The following is a 16,703-nucleotide window of genomic DNA, read 5'->3' as shown; positions in this document are numbered from 1 at the left end:
CTGTTACTCTCTTTTAGAATAACAATTCAGTAATACTAAAGCTAATCAACATATTCAGTTTACAGCCATGCAGGCAAAAAGCATTTAGAATAATTTCTTTAATTATTCCTTCTGGAGAAATCATCCATACGTTGTCATTTTTTTTACTATATGAAACTATTTTTTATTGTACTTTTTTAGAAAGATCTAGAATCTGATCCTAGCTTCTTACCCCCCCCCTCTCTCTGTGTGTGTGTGTTTGTGTGTGTGTGTGTGTGTGTGTGTGTGTGTGTGTGTGTGTATACGTGTGTATGCGCGTTTAAAAGTATTGACAGCTGAGCCACATAAAGATGAATTCTGAGCCCTGACATGCTATACCTGATGCTCCCCCTAGTGTATACACCCCCCACTGCCTCCCGAGACACACTCACACGCGTACACACATACACAAGCATACACAACACTTTTAAGAACATAAATAAAAACAGGGATATACAGTGTCCTGGCAAACAGAAGTTAGGGTGAATTCAGTTAGACGCTAGCACCCATTGTTACTGTGTGCGCGGGCGGCGCGTGCGTGCCTGTAGATGCATGTATGTATAAAAGATCGTTTGTGACGAGTGCGGGATAGACGCCCCCGACTGGAATGAGCACCTTTTTTGCCGTATTTGCGCGTTGAAACGTCACATTGTTGTTTTCGCGTTAGTTCTCTACGTGCACAGTAATCAGAAACAAAACGCGAAAGTCTGACTTGAAAGCATTACAGTTACCGAGAATACAAAAGCTGAGACGCTTTCGGTGCGCGTGCGCTTGTGTTCGTGTTCATTTGCTAATCAGCCTGAAACAGTTGAAAGTGCGTGCTCTTTCAACACTATTTGCTCTTTTGCCTGTAATAAAAGGCTGATTCGCGCTAGGCTTCATCAACGGCGTTTTAGTGGAGGCCAAATTGAATCAATACCCAAAGAGATTTTCTGGAGGCTGTTACAGGTTTAGGTCCAAGCTGGGGCGGACATGCACGTGCAGCGCCTGATCGACCGCTCGGCGTATTCAACTTGCCGCTGAACTGCTTCACTTTAGACGCGCTTCAAAAACGTGCAATCACGGAAAGTTAACTTACATGCAAAGTACGCAGTTGACACCCGCCACTGAAGAATGACGTTAATACTAGATAAATGCAACACGATTTCAACGTTTCCCCCCGCTCCTTTGCACAAATTTTAGAATACAAATTGCGTGCAGATGTCTTGATGCGAAATATAAATACAGACGATAGAACAAGGATCTCCCCATTTTCACGGCAACACGTTCGCATAACGATGCGCGCGGGGAAAATCGCGCCAAGGGGGTGGGACGAGATCAACTCCACCACGCGCATTCCGCGCAACAACAACCACAACTGCACGAGGCAGCTGGAATCCCCGTACGGAGCGTTTGCCGTTTGCTCGTTTCTTGCCACTATTTTGGCGAGTGTTGCGAGTGTTCTCCCGCGGAGAAGAAGCCCCTCCCCCCCAAACACCGCCACGCTCGATGCCTTCCGCGGAGACGATGACTTTTTTCCTCCTTTCCCTTCTCCTGATGTCGCGAGGTAAGCGTGTGTGGGTCCGGAATGTTGCCGAAACAACTTAAGTTATCGAACTGTTTAGGCGCGAGCCTGTTCTCTGTCGGCGAGGGGCCGTTCTGAGCGATGCGCGTTCCGTTTCTGTTTCGGTACTGCGCGCAGTCTTTCTTTGTACGGACTCGCCAGCGGTCTTGAGCAAAACTACTAAAACTGCTTTTCTAAGGATTGGAAATCGTCGGCTGTGTCTTTGTCTGTTTGTGGGACATTGTTTAACCCATAACAATGCAATTCAATAAACGTAGTTGCCAGACTGAAAAGCTGCACGGTGATCTGTGCGCTTCGGTTTCGCGTCACTGCCAGGTCGCCTGCTGCTTTGAACATTAGCGGTCAGTCAGCAGAGCGCGCGGCGGCGAGTTTCTATGCCTGTTAGTCTGCACGTTACAGCACGTTACTTTAGTGCCCAATTAAAGCAACCTCGGGGTTCCGCGCCGGCGGGGCGCGTGCTGCGCAGTTTCAGGAGGCTTCTCCTCCTCGAGGAAGACAAGGACTGAATCTGCAAATCTAAGAATCTCCGTTACGTGAACTGCGCAACTCAGCCGGTAAAGCGCGTGGCAATTTAAAGCCTAAGAGATCAGAAGTCGCGTTTAAGCAGCTGATTTTTCGTAACTTTTTAATATTCTTTGTCGTGTTACAAGATGTGTCGTGTGAGTCTCTTAAAATATTTAAAGTTGTGGATAATTTAAAGTTGTGACTCTAGAATCTTTATGGAATCTTTATGGACAAGTGCACTCAGTAATCAGCGACTTTATATTTGAAGCTCTTAGTGTTTAATCCCCCCCATCTCTATCTCTCTCTCTCTCTCTCTCTCTCTCTCTCTCTCTCTCTCTCACACACACACACACACACACACACACACACAAACACACACACACACACACAGGTATTCAAGTAAATTTACATATTGGTTAATTCCTCAGTACTGTTTGCTTAGTGTATTACAGTTGTGACTTAGTCTACAGTTCTGCATTATGTCTGTTTTGGGGTGTGTGTGTGTGTGTGTGTGTGTGTGTGTCTAAGAGAGAGTTTGTATGTGTGTGTTTCATTCCAGCAGAATGCAATTCTCCCTCTGAGCCTCCCTGTCATGCAGGATTGGTCATGAGGTCACCAAACTGAGAGAGAGAGAGAGAGAGAGAATGAGTGAGAGAGAGGGAGAGAGAGAGAGAAGGAGAGGTCCTTTGAGGAGACAGCCACATATATACTCATGAGAATTATATATATATATTTTAGTCTCATGAGTCTCTCTGCTTCTGACCTTCCCAATGGCGAAGTTCAGCTGCTTCTCTAACAGACAGCAAACTATGATATCATAATAGCACAGCATCTCCCACCTGCACAACTGTTCTACGAGCAGTTTGGCTTTAACAAATGACCATCACCATTTCTCTGGAGGAATACGCTACAGGGCATTCTGGCCATTAATGCTCTGATAGGGAAACTATGCACTTTTTTGTCCTTTCTGCAGACCCTTAGTTAGAACACACTTCAGATACATGCTCTCCAATGTATTGCCAAAAAGCTTCTAGATGAACTACCATCCCACTCGCAAATCATTCTACAATCAACCAAAACCTTTTAAACTGTGGACTGTACCAGGGGCAATGTGTCATTGGTGTGGTAGATTTCAGTGGAGCAGAGCTCCATACTGGGGACTCAGTGCAACATGCTTCTTGATACATCTGTGATCAGATGCTGGGCTGAAAAAGTGATTACAAACAGCTTGATTTTGGATAGGAGTTTATATATACACACACACACACACACACACACACACACTGTTTAAATGCTTTTGTCACCAATGGATGCAGTGTGAGAGGTTGAGGCTATATTCCCCCTCAGAGTTAGCATCACGTGTCATTTAAATCTGTGTGTGGATATTGGCACCCGTATTGGTAATGCTGTGGATTTGGGCACCCATATTGGGAATGCTGTGGATTTTGGTGCCTGTATTGGGAATGCTGTGGATTTGGTGCATCCATATTGGGAATGCTGTGGATTTGGGCACCCATATTGGGAATGCTGTGGATTTTGGTGCCTGTATTGGGAATGCTGTGGATTTGGTGCATCCATATTGGGAATGCTGTGGATTTGGTGTGCCCATATTGGGACTGTTGTTCTTTGTTTTAACAGCTGAGATTTTGCCGCTGCCTCTTTCACCGAATGCTGCGTTGGAGCCGCGGCGTGCCGGACTCGCAGCTCTGCCTCACCCGCACGCGCTCGGAGAAGAGGCTTTAGCATGGTGCAGTGAGCCCATGGGATTGCCCATGGCACCTCACAGGGTGGGTTTTATCTGCTGGGACACACGCCTCCACAGCGCGGTGGGGAGAGCCAGACCGGCGCAGCGAGGCAGAGAGACGTGAAAGAATGAGCAGAGAAAAAGAGCGCGGGGGGGAGAGACGACTTTTAGAACATCACCCGCTCTGTCTCTTTCTCTCTCTTGCTTCAGTCTTTTAGTCTCTACTCACTTTTATGGCTGGAGAAGGTCTTTTTTTTTGTGGAAAACATCAAATGTAAGTTCGTTCTTAAAAAAATATCTGACCATAAAAACCATCCCACCCATTACCTTGAGCCCTCTTTACCAAGCTACACTCCCAAGACGCATGAACGCTCATCGCCTGACTACAGCTGAGCATCGTTGGATAGACGAGCTTGTTTTTCTTCACTGTATCTAACTGCCTTGTGTCTCATTTGCATGACAGAAAATACCTAAAATGAACACAGTGGAGATGAATAACATGGCTACTGTTAGTACGCATTTGTCAAGCTAGTATGTTAGTACTGAGGAATGTTTTTGAGATTCATGCAGTAACATATGGCAGACTACCTTGCAGCAGCTAGCTGAGGTCAAGTTAGATTATCAGGCAAAGCAAAAAAGATACGGTTAGAGATACTACACAATCTTCAGTAAATTTTATTTCTATTGTTTGCTGACCACACCTCTGTAACATTACCGTTGTACTAAAACATAAAGTGGCTATGTAAGTAGCTAGCTTTAGGAAAAATGCATTCCAGCGTAACAAAACAAACCAGATAATAGGCTCTTTAAAAGTTTGCTAATAAGGATTTTGGCATTTTGACAATGGATGTGGAGATTTGTGCCATCGATCCAAAGTGTTGATCCTGTACTTTAACAGCTAAATCAATTAGGCTACTAGCAGATAATGTATATGACGATATTGCATGTACATATTGCATGTACATTAAAGCATTAGTCCACTTTTATCCTTACATGAGGATGCATATACATAAGCATGTACATATAATAACATAATTCAAAATAAAAGTCTTGGAATAAATCAACTTAATGCTAATATAATTTTAAATTAGACACCTTGTATCATCAGCCAGTTTCTAGTTATTGATGAGACGCATTCATGAATAGTTATTTGGAGACCTCTCCCTGGTGGTCTCCCTGTTGTTCTTTACCAAATATTTGAACCTGGGGTGAAGTAACATCATATAGATGTTTAAAATGTCCAACCAATTTGCGTAAACTCTCCTGAAAAAGTTCAATATTTGTTAGATGTCTAGCTACTCTGTCCCCACGGTCCCCAGTGTAACTCCTCCATTTCGTTTGCACGATTGAAATTAACGCGGAGTAGAAGCACGAGTAATGAACTCAAATGTTTATTTGCAAAAACCAAACAGAACAAAATTAAAAAAGGCAGCAGGCTGAACATCGGCGTGACCGCTGAACTCAGCCGGTCGTGGCGATTAAAGAAATGGGAAAAACAAATGAGGAACAGGTGTAGGTGATAATTCAATAAACAGGTGATTGGGACCGAGGGGGTGAAATGTGAGCTGTGATTGGTGGGTGCGGTTATGAGGGCCGGCTAGGTCCCAGCAATGATGAGGCTGCTGAAAGCATAGCCGAGAACTCTACCAACGTGCCTTCATGCTCCCCGGCAACAGACACCTCTGAATCGGGGACTTCAGGCCGTCCAGTTTCATTCTGCACCAGTATGCTGATTGTCCAGTGTGAACGACATTAGTTTGACCGGATTATGGCGATATATCTGTGGCCCGTAGAGCGGCCTGTCGTCGTCCTTAAGGCAAATCTCACCACGACGTACATTTGCTTCCAAAATATGTGATGAAGCTGCCGACCATGAAAGAAATTAAAGTGTGACATGGCAGTAGTGTGGAAAAACATTGTCATGTTTTTGGACTGCTAGATGAATGAATGAACTACAGGAGACAATAATATATTAAGTTTTGTGAAAGTAACGCTACTGCTGTTAAAATATGTTAAGATTTATCCTAACAACAAAAAAATTCTAAATTCTAAGGAATTCTTTCATTCAACATTCTAAAGGAAATTAAGCAATGTCTTGATGAAAGGAAAGTTGCATTTATTAGTGGTGATATGGCACAGAACATAATAATGATAATAAAGGCACACAGGAGTATCGGAATATGAGGGAGAATAAGAAGGCGTTAAGCTTGCCTGGAATTACCTCAATAATTTGATGGGTAAAGAAGATAGAAAAAAGTTTGCTTTCAGATAGTGACTCATTCTCCAGTGATTTAAAGGTGCCATAGAATACATTTATTCCGTATTTTAAATTGTCTGCATAGAATGCCAGCTTTAAGGAGCAAATGCGCTATAGAGCAGATATCTCTAAGCACCTGAACTAGTTAGCTTTTGAGTTCTGTTGAAATACAAATGAGAAATTTACCTGACAGAGGTGAATGATTGCTATGCCAGTAAATTTGTAACTTTCCCTCGCTCCAATGCCAAACGCTAAGTGAACCTTTCTAGGTATTGTCCAAAGTTTGAGATACGTTTCACGAGTGGAACGTGTGGAGCAAATGAACCACGTAAAATTACCCAGGATCCTGTTAGTTATGAACATCACCTGCATGCCTCCTTAGGAAGGGTGTGAAAAGTGCAGATGCTATGACTGTATGACGCTGGTTGACGGTCCTCTATACAGTCAGCCATTTTTTGTTGATTGCTCCGTTGGTTGGGTTTTTCACAGAACTGTTGAAGTTTCCGCATGCAGGTCCATGTTAATATTGCCTGGGCTTGAAGGCAGGCTGGTGTGTTCAAATTCTGTTTGTGTAATTATTAATGATTGTTATGAGACGGAATTCAAAATTGGGCCGTTTTTACCGCCATCTTTTGATTATGGGGGAATTTGCATTTTAAGGAAGTGACAGCAGTGAAGTTCACAGCGTCAGATCCATGAACTCTCCTTATTCAACCATGCCAAGTTAAACTGAGTTTTCCATTTTGCGGCACCTTTAAATCCATTCTATAGCAGATTTGAGAGATGGCGACATGGTTTGGTTTGTGATGATGTGTATATCCATGTCAACAGCTACACTCCCTTCATACTTAAGGAGAGGGAAATAGCAGCTGGTTTAGCCTGAGAGGAGGCGTGAATAAGAGCTATGCCCCCCCCCCCCCCCGTGTTTACTACAGGCTGGTTTCAGAGGCTGAGTGATGACCATGTTCTGCCACATGGAAATTGTCCGGTTATTCCCACACAAACATGCTTGGAGTGCTGCTCCACCTGGATCCTTGTAGGTCACCAGATATGGTCCATTGGTAAACACCTGGATCCTTGTAGGTCACCAGATATGGTCCATTGGTAAACACCTGGATCCTTGTAGGTCACCAGATATGGTCCATTGGTAAACACCAGGATCCTTTTCAGTTTGTCCTTTTCAGTTTCAGTTTCAGCCAGATTTATGGATTAAGAATTTTCTTTTTTTTTATCAGAGTGGTTGTGAATGGCATCGTGTCAAAGCAGCTTCTCTTAAGTGCAGGGGTGCCTCAGGGTTGTATCCTATCACCAATAATGTTCACTGCCTATTGTAATGAGATACAAATCCATAGTGGTTTACTTTTGTAAGGAGGCTGCGTATTTTAATCAGATTGATACATTTATTAGCTTGATCAGACTTTGCTCTTATTGTAACCAGCAGTAAAACAAAGGATTTGGAAAATCAGTGGGAATAATGTTCTGATTCACACAAACAGGGATAAGTCGGATAATCGGTGCAGAATTTGGAGCATTTGGGCTTCCTGCTTGTCAGTAAATCGATGTTCACGGCCAACTCTAAGATGATGTTCAAAAAGGCCACGGAACACACAAACCTGCTGAGGAAACTGAGCAACTTCTCTGTGAGGAGAGATATTTTAGAGCTAGTCTACAGGTACCTGGCTGGGAGCATTTTGACATCACATACACACTTGGTATGGCATTCTTAGGGCTAAGGAGAAGTCCAGGTTGTCTAGGATTGTGAATGTGGCTGGGAAAATTATATGTAAACTACAAAAACAGTTATCTGAGATATATTTCTCTAGTAGCAGGGAAATACCATCTGTTTGTCGAATTCCATCTGCTCCCCTCTGGAAAGCGTTATTGGGTACCTCGGGCCACAAACGTGATTTTCAAGAATTTGTTTATTCCACATGGAATTTCTCTAATGAACTCTTAAGTTATTTATTGATCTGATGAATCTCAGCTAAACGTGGCCGTATTTCAGTCATTCTGATAATTGGTGCATTCAAAGCTGTATTCAAAGTTCTTAGATGTGCTTGTATATGTCCATGCATTGCATGTACACCTTTTCTGTTGTTTGCAAAAATGGACTGTAATGTTTTTATTCAGTTATTCTCTCTCTCTCTCTCTCTCTCAGTCCCTGTCACTCTCTGAGTGACAGGCTCCTGAGCCAATTTAAATTGGCTCCTGACAGTGTCAATGGGTTAGTCACCCAGGGAAGAGGTTTCCTGCACATTTCGAAGGCCAGTATTTCCCCATCCCAGGTAGACTGATTGCAGAGAGGAGAGGACATATGAAATCACTGGGAACGTTCCTGTCCCAGGAGCACATTTTTCCATAGTGTTGCGTAATGATACCTGAGACCGAGGCTTTGCAAATATAGTGCGGGTTATTTTCTCCTTGTCTGTCCTTCCATGGACACATGAAGACATGCACACACAGCTATACAAGAATGCACCGATACACACACACACACAGGACTCTGTGACAGCAGTCCCAGTGTAGCTGCATCACAGATGACACTCTGGCTGTGACGTGGGCCCTTGGAAAGAAAAGTACACACACACGCACACTCTCACACACATGCCCGCATGCACACATCTGTCCCCTAGAGCAGTGTGTGTGAGATGGCTAGCAGAGGCAGAAGCGTGTAGGAACACCTCCTCTGTCTGAGTCTGGAATGCCACTGCTCGGTTAACAAAGAAATATGCTTAACACCACCATGTAACGGGATAGAGAGGAGGTTAGGCAGAAGTGCAGAGCTTCTGTCATTTAATCTCTCTCCCTCCACGCCTCCACTTCTCTCTCTCTCTCTCTCTCTCCATCCACCTCTCTCCCTCTCTTGTTCCCACTGCATGAGTGGCTTTCTCCTCTGCAGTGTGACGTCTCCCCACCCTTTCCATTTAGCCACTCTTCGTCACTTGCATCACCACCATCGTCACCATCTGCTGCTACGCAATCTCTCCATCACTGCAAAGCCTTCGTTAGAGAGACTCTGATTGGCCCGCTTGCTCCATGTCGAGGTTGTGTCCTGATGTCGTAATTAGGATAGACAAAGTGCCGGGGCAGCCGTAGGGAAGCTTTCAGCGTGGATCCCTGGTCTGATAATTCCTGTATAGTACTGTATCATCTCTCTATCACTCTCACACGCAAGCACGCACACACACACACACACACACACACACACACACACACACACACCGACCTTTCCTGGAACCTCATGTCAGGAAATGAGAGACAGAGGAATAACAGCTATTCTGCTATTCTGACTGAAAACCCACACTTCATTCTGGAGCATAAATGGCCGTTTTAAATGGTCGTGCTGTCCCATCTGACCATCTGATCACGCACACGCTCCTGGATCATTATTTTAATGGCTCGCGTGAACCCTTGATTTCTGCACCTACTCAGCCCTGCTCACCTGGCCTCCCTGCATCGTTGCCATGGTGACCTCTTCTGATTGGCCAGATAAGTGATGTGCCCGCCCCTTTATGCCCCCTAATTCCCATATGTGTATCAACTGGGAAATAACATGACATCACAAGGTTGATGTAATAGGTCAGGGGTTCCCAGCAAATGGAGATAATCTGTCCTGCAGAGTTTAATCCCTATCTTAATATAGCACACTTAATCTGATCCTGGTCATCGCTTTCAGTGGAATCTTAATCTTAGAGCCAGATGAAATAGATTAGGCTGGATTTATCAACTGCAGGACAGCCAATCTCCTTTAGTCGGAGGCAGGATCAGGCACCTTTTGCATTCGACACTGAGTATTTAATGCTATATTTCATCATCGAACTTCCCTTAAGTCCAGGTCATATCGTTTCATATCGTTAGGAGTGAAAATTTGAAGTTTTTTAATTTTAATCTACCTCTCCTGTCAGCTTCTGTCTGCAGCGCTTCCGATGTGCAGAACATTCCAGAATGTTCTGCTCTCGGAAAGTTCCTCTCCAGGGCCGGCCCGGGAGCCTAACTCCTGAAGCAGGGCTAATCACCCGAGAGCCCGCTGTCTGCTGGCTTTTGCGTCCCACGACGGCAGATGTCCGTCTCCTATAGTGATAACCAGACTGAAGTCAGGTGGGTATTAGCAGCACTGCCCCAAGAACCTGTGGACATCAGCCCCTCAACCATGAGGTTATTTCATTAAGCCCAACAGATTCCGGAAAAATGAAAGCTCCTGCGCACAATATGTTGTGTTTTAATTGGACTTTAGTTCTTCTTCTTCTTCTTTTTTAAAATTAATATATGGCCTTGTTATCCTTGATTAACCCAATTAACAGAGAGGGCCGTGGAGAGTTAACGAGTTGAAGTAATTAAAGACAAGACTGAGACAAGACAACACACTCGCTCTCTACAGACATCACCACTGAACTTTGTGTGTGTGTGTGTGTGTGAAATACAGTGCTCTGAAATGTACTGAAGTTTGTGTGTCTATGTGTGTGTGTCTGTGTGTGTGTGTGAGGGAGAGAGAGTGTGTGCATGTGTGTGTGAGATACAGTGCTCTGAAATGTACTGAAGTTTGTGTGTCTATGTGTGTGTGTCTGTGTGTGTGTGTGAGGGAGAGAGAGTGTGTGCGTGTGTGTGTGAGATACAGTGCTCTGAAATGCACTGAAGTTTGGGAGCTCTCTGCTTCTCCTGAACAGACTCCATATTAACCTTCTAATCTTTAAAATGCCCTGAGGATGAGAGAACAGAAAACTATTCCAGAACATTCCCTGGAGCCTGAGGCCTCTTTTCCACCGCAGGCCCAAACGGTTCTGTGCCAGCAGTGTATCCATTCCCACAGTGTCTCTGTATGGACCCGGTTTGGCCCAAAACACGTACAAGCCATGCCCAAACCAGTCTCCTCTTCACAATTAGCTACTTGTGCTGAGTGCCAAAAATACATCCTGGGGGGGCGGGCTCAGTGACGTAAGGACTTGCTAATTGGCTCTACATTTCTGTCACTATGTTGCAGCCTACCTAAAAAAAACCCACATCAGGCTCACAGTTCTTTGTATTTTCAGGACGACTGACACACACTTAATAAGATTTCTTAGGCACCTCATTGCCATCATTATGCAGGATAATCTGCATGTCAAATTCGTAGCTTGTTATTGGTTGACCTTGGGCACATGAAGCACATGAAGGGATGGTTTAATCAGGAACACCTGCTCTACAAATGTACCTGATAGGTGGACCTGCACTGAAAGTTACAATTATTTATACCGCACTTTTTACAAGAGCTGTTGTCACGAAGCAGCTAAACAACCCCAAGTGCGAAAGCCAAGGGTGCCAGTGGTGAGGAAAACCTCCCTAGAGCATGAGGGATAAGCCTTGAGAGGAACCAAGGCTAAAAGCAGGGGGGGGGGGGCATCCTCCTCTGGCCGACGGACACTACTGTAGTAACAATGTAAACAATAAAGTGCAGAATAAGTAATCAGAGAAAATAAGCTATGAATTTCTAGTTTGGTTTTCTAGAGTCCCAGAAGCATAGAGTCAGGAGGAAGCCCAGGCATGAGGGCTCCCTGGAACATCAGCACTCCGCCGTTCTCGGTCGACACACTTGAGCGACAAAAGAGAGGCGAAGTGTCACGCGTCCGGACCAGCCCAGAACGGCCCGATTCAGCTCGTTAGCCCTGCGCTAACACAGAGTCTGAGGCATATGGCAACACTCCAGAGTCCTCGGCGGGAACACAAATGCTAAGTTCAGTTACCCAACAGCTGTTTCTTATCTGTTTCCTATGTTCTTCCTACGGAACAGTTCTGCACTATCGGCCTGTGCATTTCTAGGTGACTAGTCATATTAGGATGGATTTTGGACTGATTTTTGGCAGATATTAAGATGGCTTAGCATATATCCATAACTTCATCTTGGATCAGAAACAGACCGTAACAGAGCTGCTGTGAGGTGTATGTGTTTATTTCTGAGGATCCCGTGGGAATGTTTTTTTCTTTTTGCCCTTGTTTCTGTGGAATGTGTGTTGTGCGGTGGCCGATGCATACCAAACAGCTAACGTGAGGCGCGTCTCAAGCTTGTGAAAGCAGCCCTGCTTCCTGCTTGCTTGGCTGTAGGTCCTTGAAGATGGCTGAGGGTGACCTCTGACCTCAAAAACTCTTAGAGTGCTGGGTGGGGTAGAGGGACCCTGAGGAATGTGCTAAAAGCAAGAGAGCCTAAGAGCTTGCTGCTCACACACACACACACACACACACACACACAACAGATCATGAGAAACACCGACAGGGCTGAGCTACTTCACAGTGTTAGTGTATGCACAAGCTAACTGTATGTTTAACATTATATACATTATATACAATGTGTCACATGTGTGACCTGATGCATTACCGTTCTAATTATCGGCTTTAGCTATAGGAAGCGTGCATACACTAGTCTTGTGCAGTAGAACATGTAATCACCATCGTAATGAGAATAATCTGCATATGATATTCATAGCTTGTTATAGGTTGACCTTGGACAATAGTGGACAATGCTGCACTGAAGACACACAAATGCACAGGACGCACTGTTGTTATCACTTCTGAAGTGCACGAAGGGATGGTTTAATCAGGAATACATGTAGTCAGCCCTGTACCCTGTATTTAACACTATGTAGTCACCTCTGTACCCTGTATTTAACACTATGTAGTCAGCCCTGTACCCTGTATTTAACACTATGTAGTCACCTCTGTACCCTGTATTTAACACTATGTAGTCACCTCTGTACCCTGTATTTAACACTATGTAGTCACCTCTGTACCCTGTATTTAACACTATGTAGTCACCTCTGTACCCTGTATTTAACACTATGTAGTCACCTCTGTACCCTGTATTTAACACTATGTAGTCAGCCCTGTATCTTATATTTAACCCTATATAGTCAGCCCTGTATCCTGCACAGGCATGTTGTCAGGGTTTGTGTGCTTCTTTCACAAGTGACCTGGTTTTGACTGGACACACATAACATGCATTTACCATGTAAATGTACCGATTCATGCAAACCCCCTTTTTTCCCCCCGTTTGTTTAGCCATAAACACATACGAGTCCAGCTTTAACTGAAATAGGTGCATTTAGAAATACCCCAAATATCCAGACATCACCTACCCCCTTTTTTTTTTTTTTGAAAAACGGTCATTCATTAAACAGGTCACAGGAACCATGGAGGAACTGCACAGTGAAAAAGTCACATTACCAGTCAGTTATCTTCTGTGTCCAGAGAATGGCCAGAGCTGAAGAACAGGTGTGTCTAATAGCTCGTCCATCTCAGGGCAGGTCGGCCTGCCGTATAAAACAAATCATGATGCCACACGACACCCGAAGCCTTTCAGCCTCGTCTGTGTCAGCATGAGGGAAGGTTTCTGGTAGAGCTTAACGCACCCATCAGATGGAATATGTATGAATTCCATGCGCTACATGAACTCCGTGCAATTTAGCCGGGCGCCATGCATAAATGTAGCAGTCCCCCATCACTTTCATTAGAGTGCGCACTGCACGCTGGGGTTTTACAATGTGTGTGTGTGTGTGTGTGTGTGTGTGTGTGTGTAGAGTGTCTCTCATCCAAGGGAGAGGACAGGCTGTTCCGCCGCTTATTCCGGAGATATAATCAGTTCATCCGGCCGGTGGAGAACGTGTCGGACCCAGTGACGGTAGAGTTTGAGGTCTCCATCTCTCAGCTGGTCAAAGTGGTAAGAGCACGTGCGGTATGCCCACCTTACCGACTCCGCCCAGTCTCCCCCCAGCCTCCGCCCAGTCTCCGCCCAGTCTCCACCCAGCCTCCGCCCAGTCTCCGCCCAGTCTCCACCCCACTCTTGCACTTCCCCTCGTGGCTCTGAGCAACCGCCCCTGACGTACGGTATCTGTGGGCTGCAGACATCCACTAAAAAAAGGTCCATAACAAAACACGAAATATGACACTTTGATTTGAAATTTAATGAGGATTTGTTTTATGTGCAGCGAAAGCTGTGACTTCAACATTCATAAACATTTAGAAATGCTAACAAGTGTCGGCTGGCATAAAAATTGCTTCTGTCAACTTTGAGGTCAAGCTGCCCATAATAACTGTGGACACTATGGACGCTATGGGTGGTTTTTTTTGTATGTCTTGGTGACAGAATGCTGAAGATATGGCTTGGTTTGCTGGCGAAATTGAACAAAAGTGAGGACATCAGGAACCTTCTCTGTACTGCCTCCTGTTTTGTCATAACAGCGATATGAAATGCTGTTGCGTGACTGACGTTTTAGTGAAGTTTAGCGGAGTAAGGACAGGTTTTTGTGTACGTGTTAAGAAGATTTTAGATGTGCAGTCAGAAACCTGTTCCATTTAATGGGAGTTTGCTTCAAGAGAGGTTTCCTCTCGTCTAAGCCGGAGCTGCACATCCATCTGGGTTCACTGCCATTGAACTCGAGAAGCAAGGTTGGGGGGGAGGAATGTTTGATAGCGAGAGAATAAAAAAGCAAATGCAGAAAGCCGAGCACTTAGATCGGCCTTGCTGACTTGATCTTTCAAAACTACAAAAAAAAACAAAAAAAACAAAAAACCCAAAAACGCAGCGTCCCGAAAAGTCAGAAAAAAAAACAGAGCGTTCTGTCATCTTCCGACACCTTTGCTATTTCTTCAGGGTTCACGGAAATTTGCCGGGTGGCTTTTTTCCCCCTCTCTCTTTCTTCTTCCACGAGGAAATTTTTGGGCTTTTTTTTTTTTGCTTCCGATCGTCATCAGCAGATCGGAGGGTGCGGCGGTGCTGACAGATCAGCTTTCTCACGGTTAAGTGATCCAAGCCGCCCTGCGCGCCAGCCGGCGTTCCCGTCTGCAGCGGCAGAACTGACAGGCACCTGCATTAAGGAGTGATTCTCTCTGGCACCGCCAACTGTGATGCGTCCACTGGGGGGAGGAGTCCCGGAGTGTGACTGTGCTGACTGTTCACGTCAAGGGGTTTTTGTGCCGCGTGACTACGGCCACTATGGTGGCGAGGCTTGTCTGGTGGTGAATGATGGTTGCAATACAAGCACTGCAAGACAAAAGGCAGAGAAGTGTCTCTTCTCTGGAACGTGTGTATGACATTAACCCTGGAGCTGTTCTGTTTCTTGCAGCGCTGACTATGTTTATATGGTTTTCATTTGTAGGCTTATGGTTTTCATTCTTCTTCCTAACCCTTGATCGTTTTGTTTTTCCTTTTTCTCACCTCTCTCTCTTTTTCCATAGGATGAAGTCAACCAGATCATGGAAACCAACCTGTGGTTGAGACATGTAAGTGATGTCTTCACTGCGGAATATGGTAGAGGAAATTGTGTGGTGTGTGTGTGTCTCTGTGTGTGTGTGTTGAGGGCAATACGTCCTCAGCCTAGTGCCACTGTAGCCTTGGCGTTAAAGTGAAGCGTTTAACACCGGTCAGCTCCAGAACGCACTGTACCTTACCCCTGTGAAATAACACCTAAAGAGCAAATTCAGCAGTGTGACAGATACTGGTGGGAACACGCATGTGCTAGTTCCCTGATCAGCGAACCACCCTGCGGGGGCACGTGGAGGAGGGAGGGGGGAGGATATGTGGGCGTATTCCGTAGATAGTTAGGTGACGTGTCATAATGATGTCACAAAGGAAACATGCATCATGTATGTGATACTCGAGTCTGAACCAGCCACAGTAGGGCCTTCCACTGGACGTGCGCTTGGCCCTCAGTGACGTGTATGAATTTGTCCATAACGGGTTATATACGAGTTATATATAGTTATATATCGCAATATACTGACATCACCCTCAGAATATATTATCTGTGCAGTTTGCTAACTATGTTAATTAGTGAGAGAGTGCAGAGAGGAGGAGTACAGTGAGGATTCCCATGATGCTGTGCGTCTCCTTAATCAATTCCCATGATGCTGTGCGTCTCCTTAATCAATTAATTAATTAATTAATCTGTAATAATTAGCTATTGTCTAAGTTGTGTATAGTCATATATAAGTTGGGTATAGTGTGTTATCGCTGTCCATGTGGTCTCGCCATTAACACTGTCATTTTGTCCTGCGTGTCAGTCCTCGTTATAGCTGTTGGCTATGCTGTTTAATGAAAGTGCATTTTGAGTGGTAAGAAATGGGGTTTCCTGGTTCTTCATCACTGCCAAAGCAAGAAAGCGTAAAGCAGTAACTGTCTGTTAACTGAACTAAAAGCAGTTCATCGATACTGTAAACAGTACCTGTGCTAGTATTTTAATCTTATCTGCCATTCTTCTAATTCTCCTTTTAATTAACATACCAACCATATCCATTCAGATTTCAGAGCCATGCATGTGTTTGTGGGTGTGCGTGCGTGCTTTGGTGTGTATGTGTGTGTGTAGGCATGTACGCTTTGGTGCATCTGCATGTTGCAGAATTGATTTAAGTAACTTTGAAGTGGTTTGTGGTTTTGTCAGTGTGTGTGTATTTGTGTGTGTGTGGGTGTGTGCGCCTGCATCCACCCTGCAGTGTAGTGTAATTAAAGTACCCAGCGCCTGATGGGTGAGATTTGCATGAAACAACACACACACACAAACACACACACACACGGACACACACAGAGTATTGCTTTCTGTCACAGCTGCAAACATCCTGACGGGGCATTAGATGCTGACATTTTCAGGCGTGCG

General features: G+C 44.9%; 1 protein-coding gene across 2 annotated transcripts in view; it reads left to right on the top strand.

Moving 5' to 3' along the window:
- Positions 1-643: 643 nt before the first annotated feature.
- The window catches only part of chrna6 (cholinergic receptor, nicotinic, alpha 6), a 21,235-nt gene continuing 5,175 nt past the window's right edge, over positions 644-16,703 (top strand). The window contains exons 1-3 of one of the 2 annotated variants that reach the window (XM_035529942.2): positions 644-1,564; positions 13,632-13,771; positions 15,289-15,333. In XM_035529942.2, the coding sequence (XP_035385835.1) occupies positions 1,507-1,564; positions 13,632-13,771; positions 15,289-15,333 (243 nt within the window). In that variant the 5' untranslated portion in view covers positions 644-1,506. The remainder of the gene's footprint in view (positions 1,565-13,631; positions 13,772-15,288; positions 15,334-16,703) is intronic. The other variant, XM_081714274.1, reaches the window with a different exon arrangement.

This window comes from Electrophorus electricus, chromosome 5, assembly GCF_041902795.1.
Source record: "Electrophorus electricus isolate QZ-2024a chromosome 5, ASM4190279v1, whole genome shotgun sequence".
In the NCBI taxonomy this organism is placed as follows: domain Eukaryota; kingdom Metazoa; phylum Chordata; class Actinopteri; order Gymnotiformes; family Gymnotidae; genus Electrophorus; species Electrophorus electricus.
This window is presented reverse-complemented; position numbering and strand designations above follow the sequence as displayed.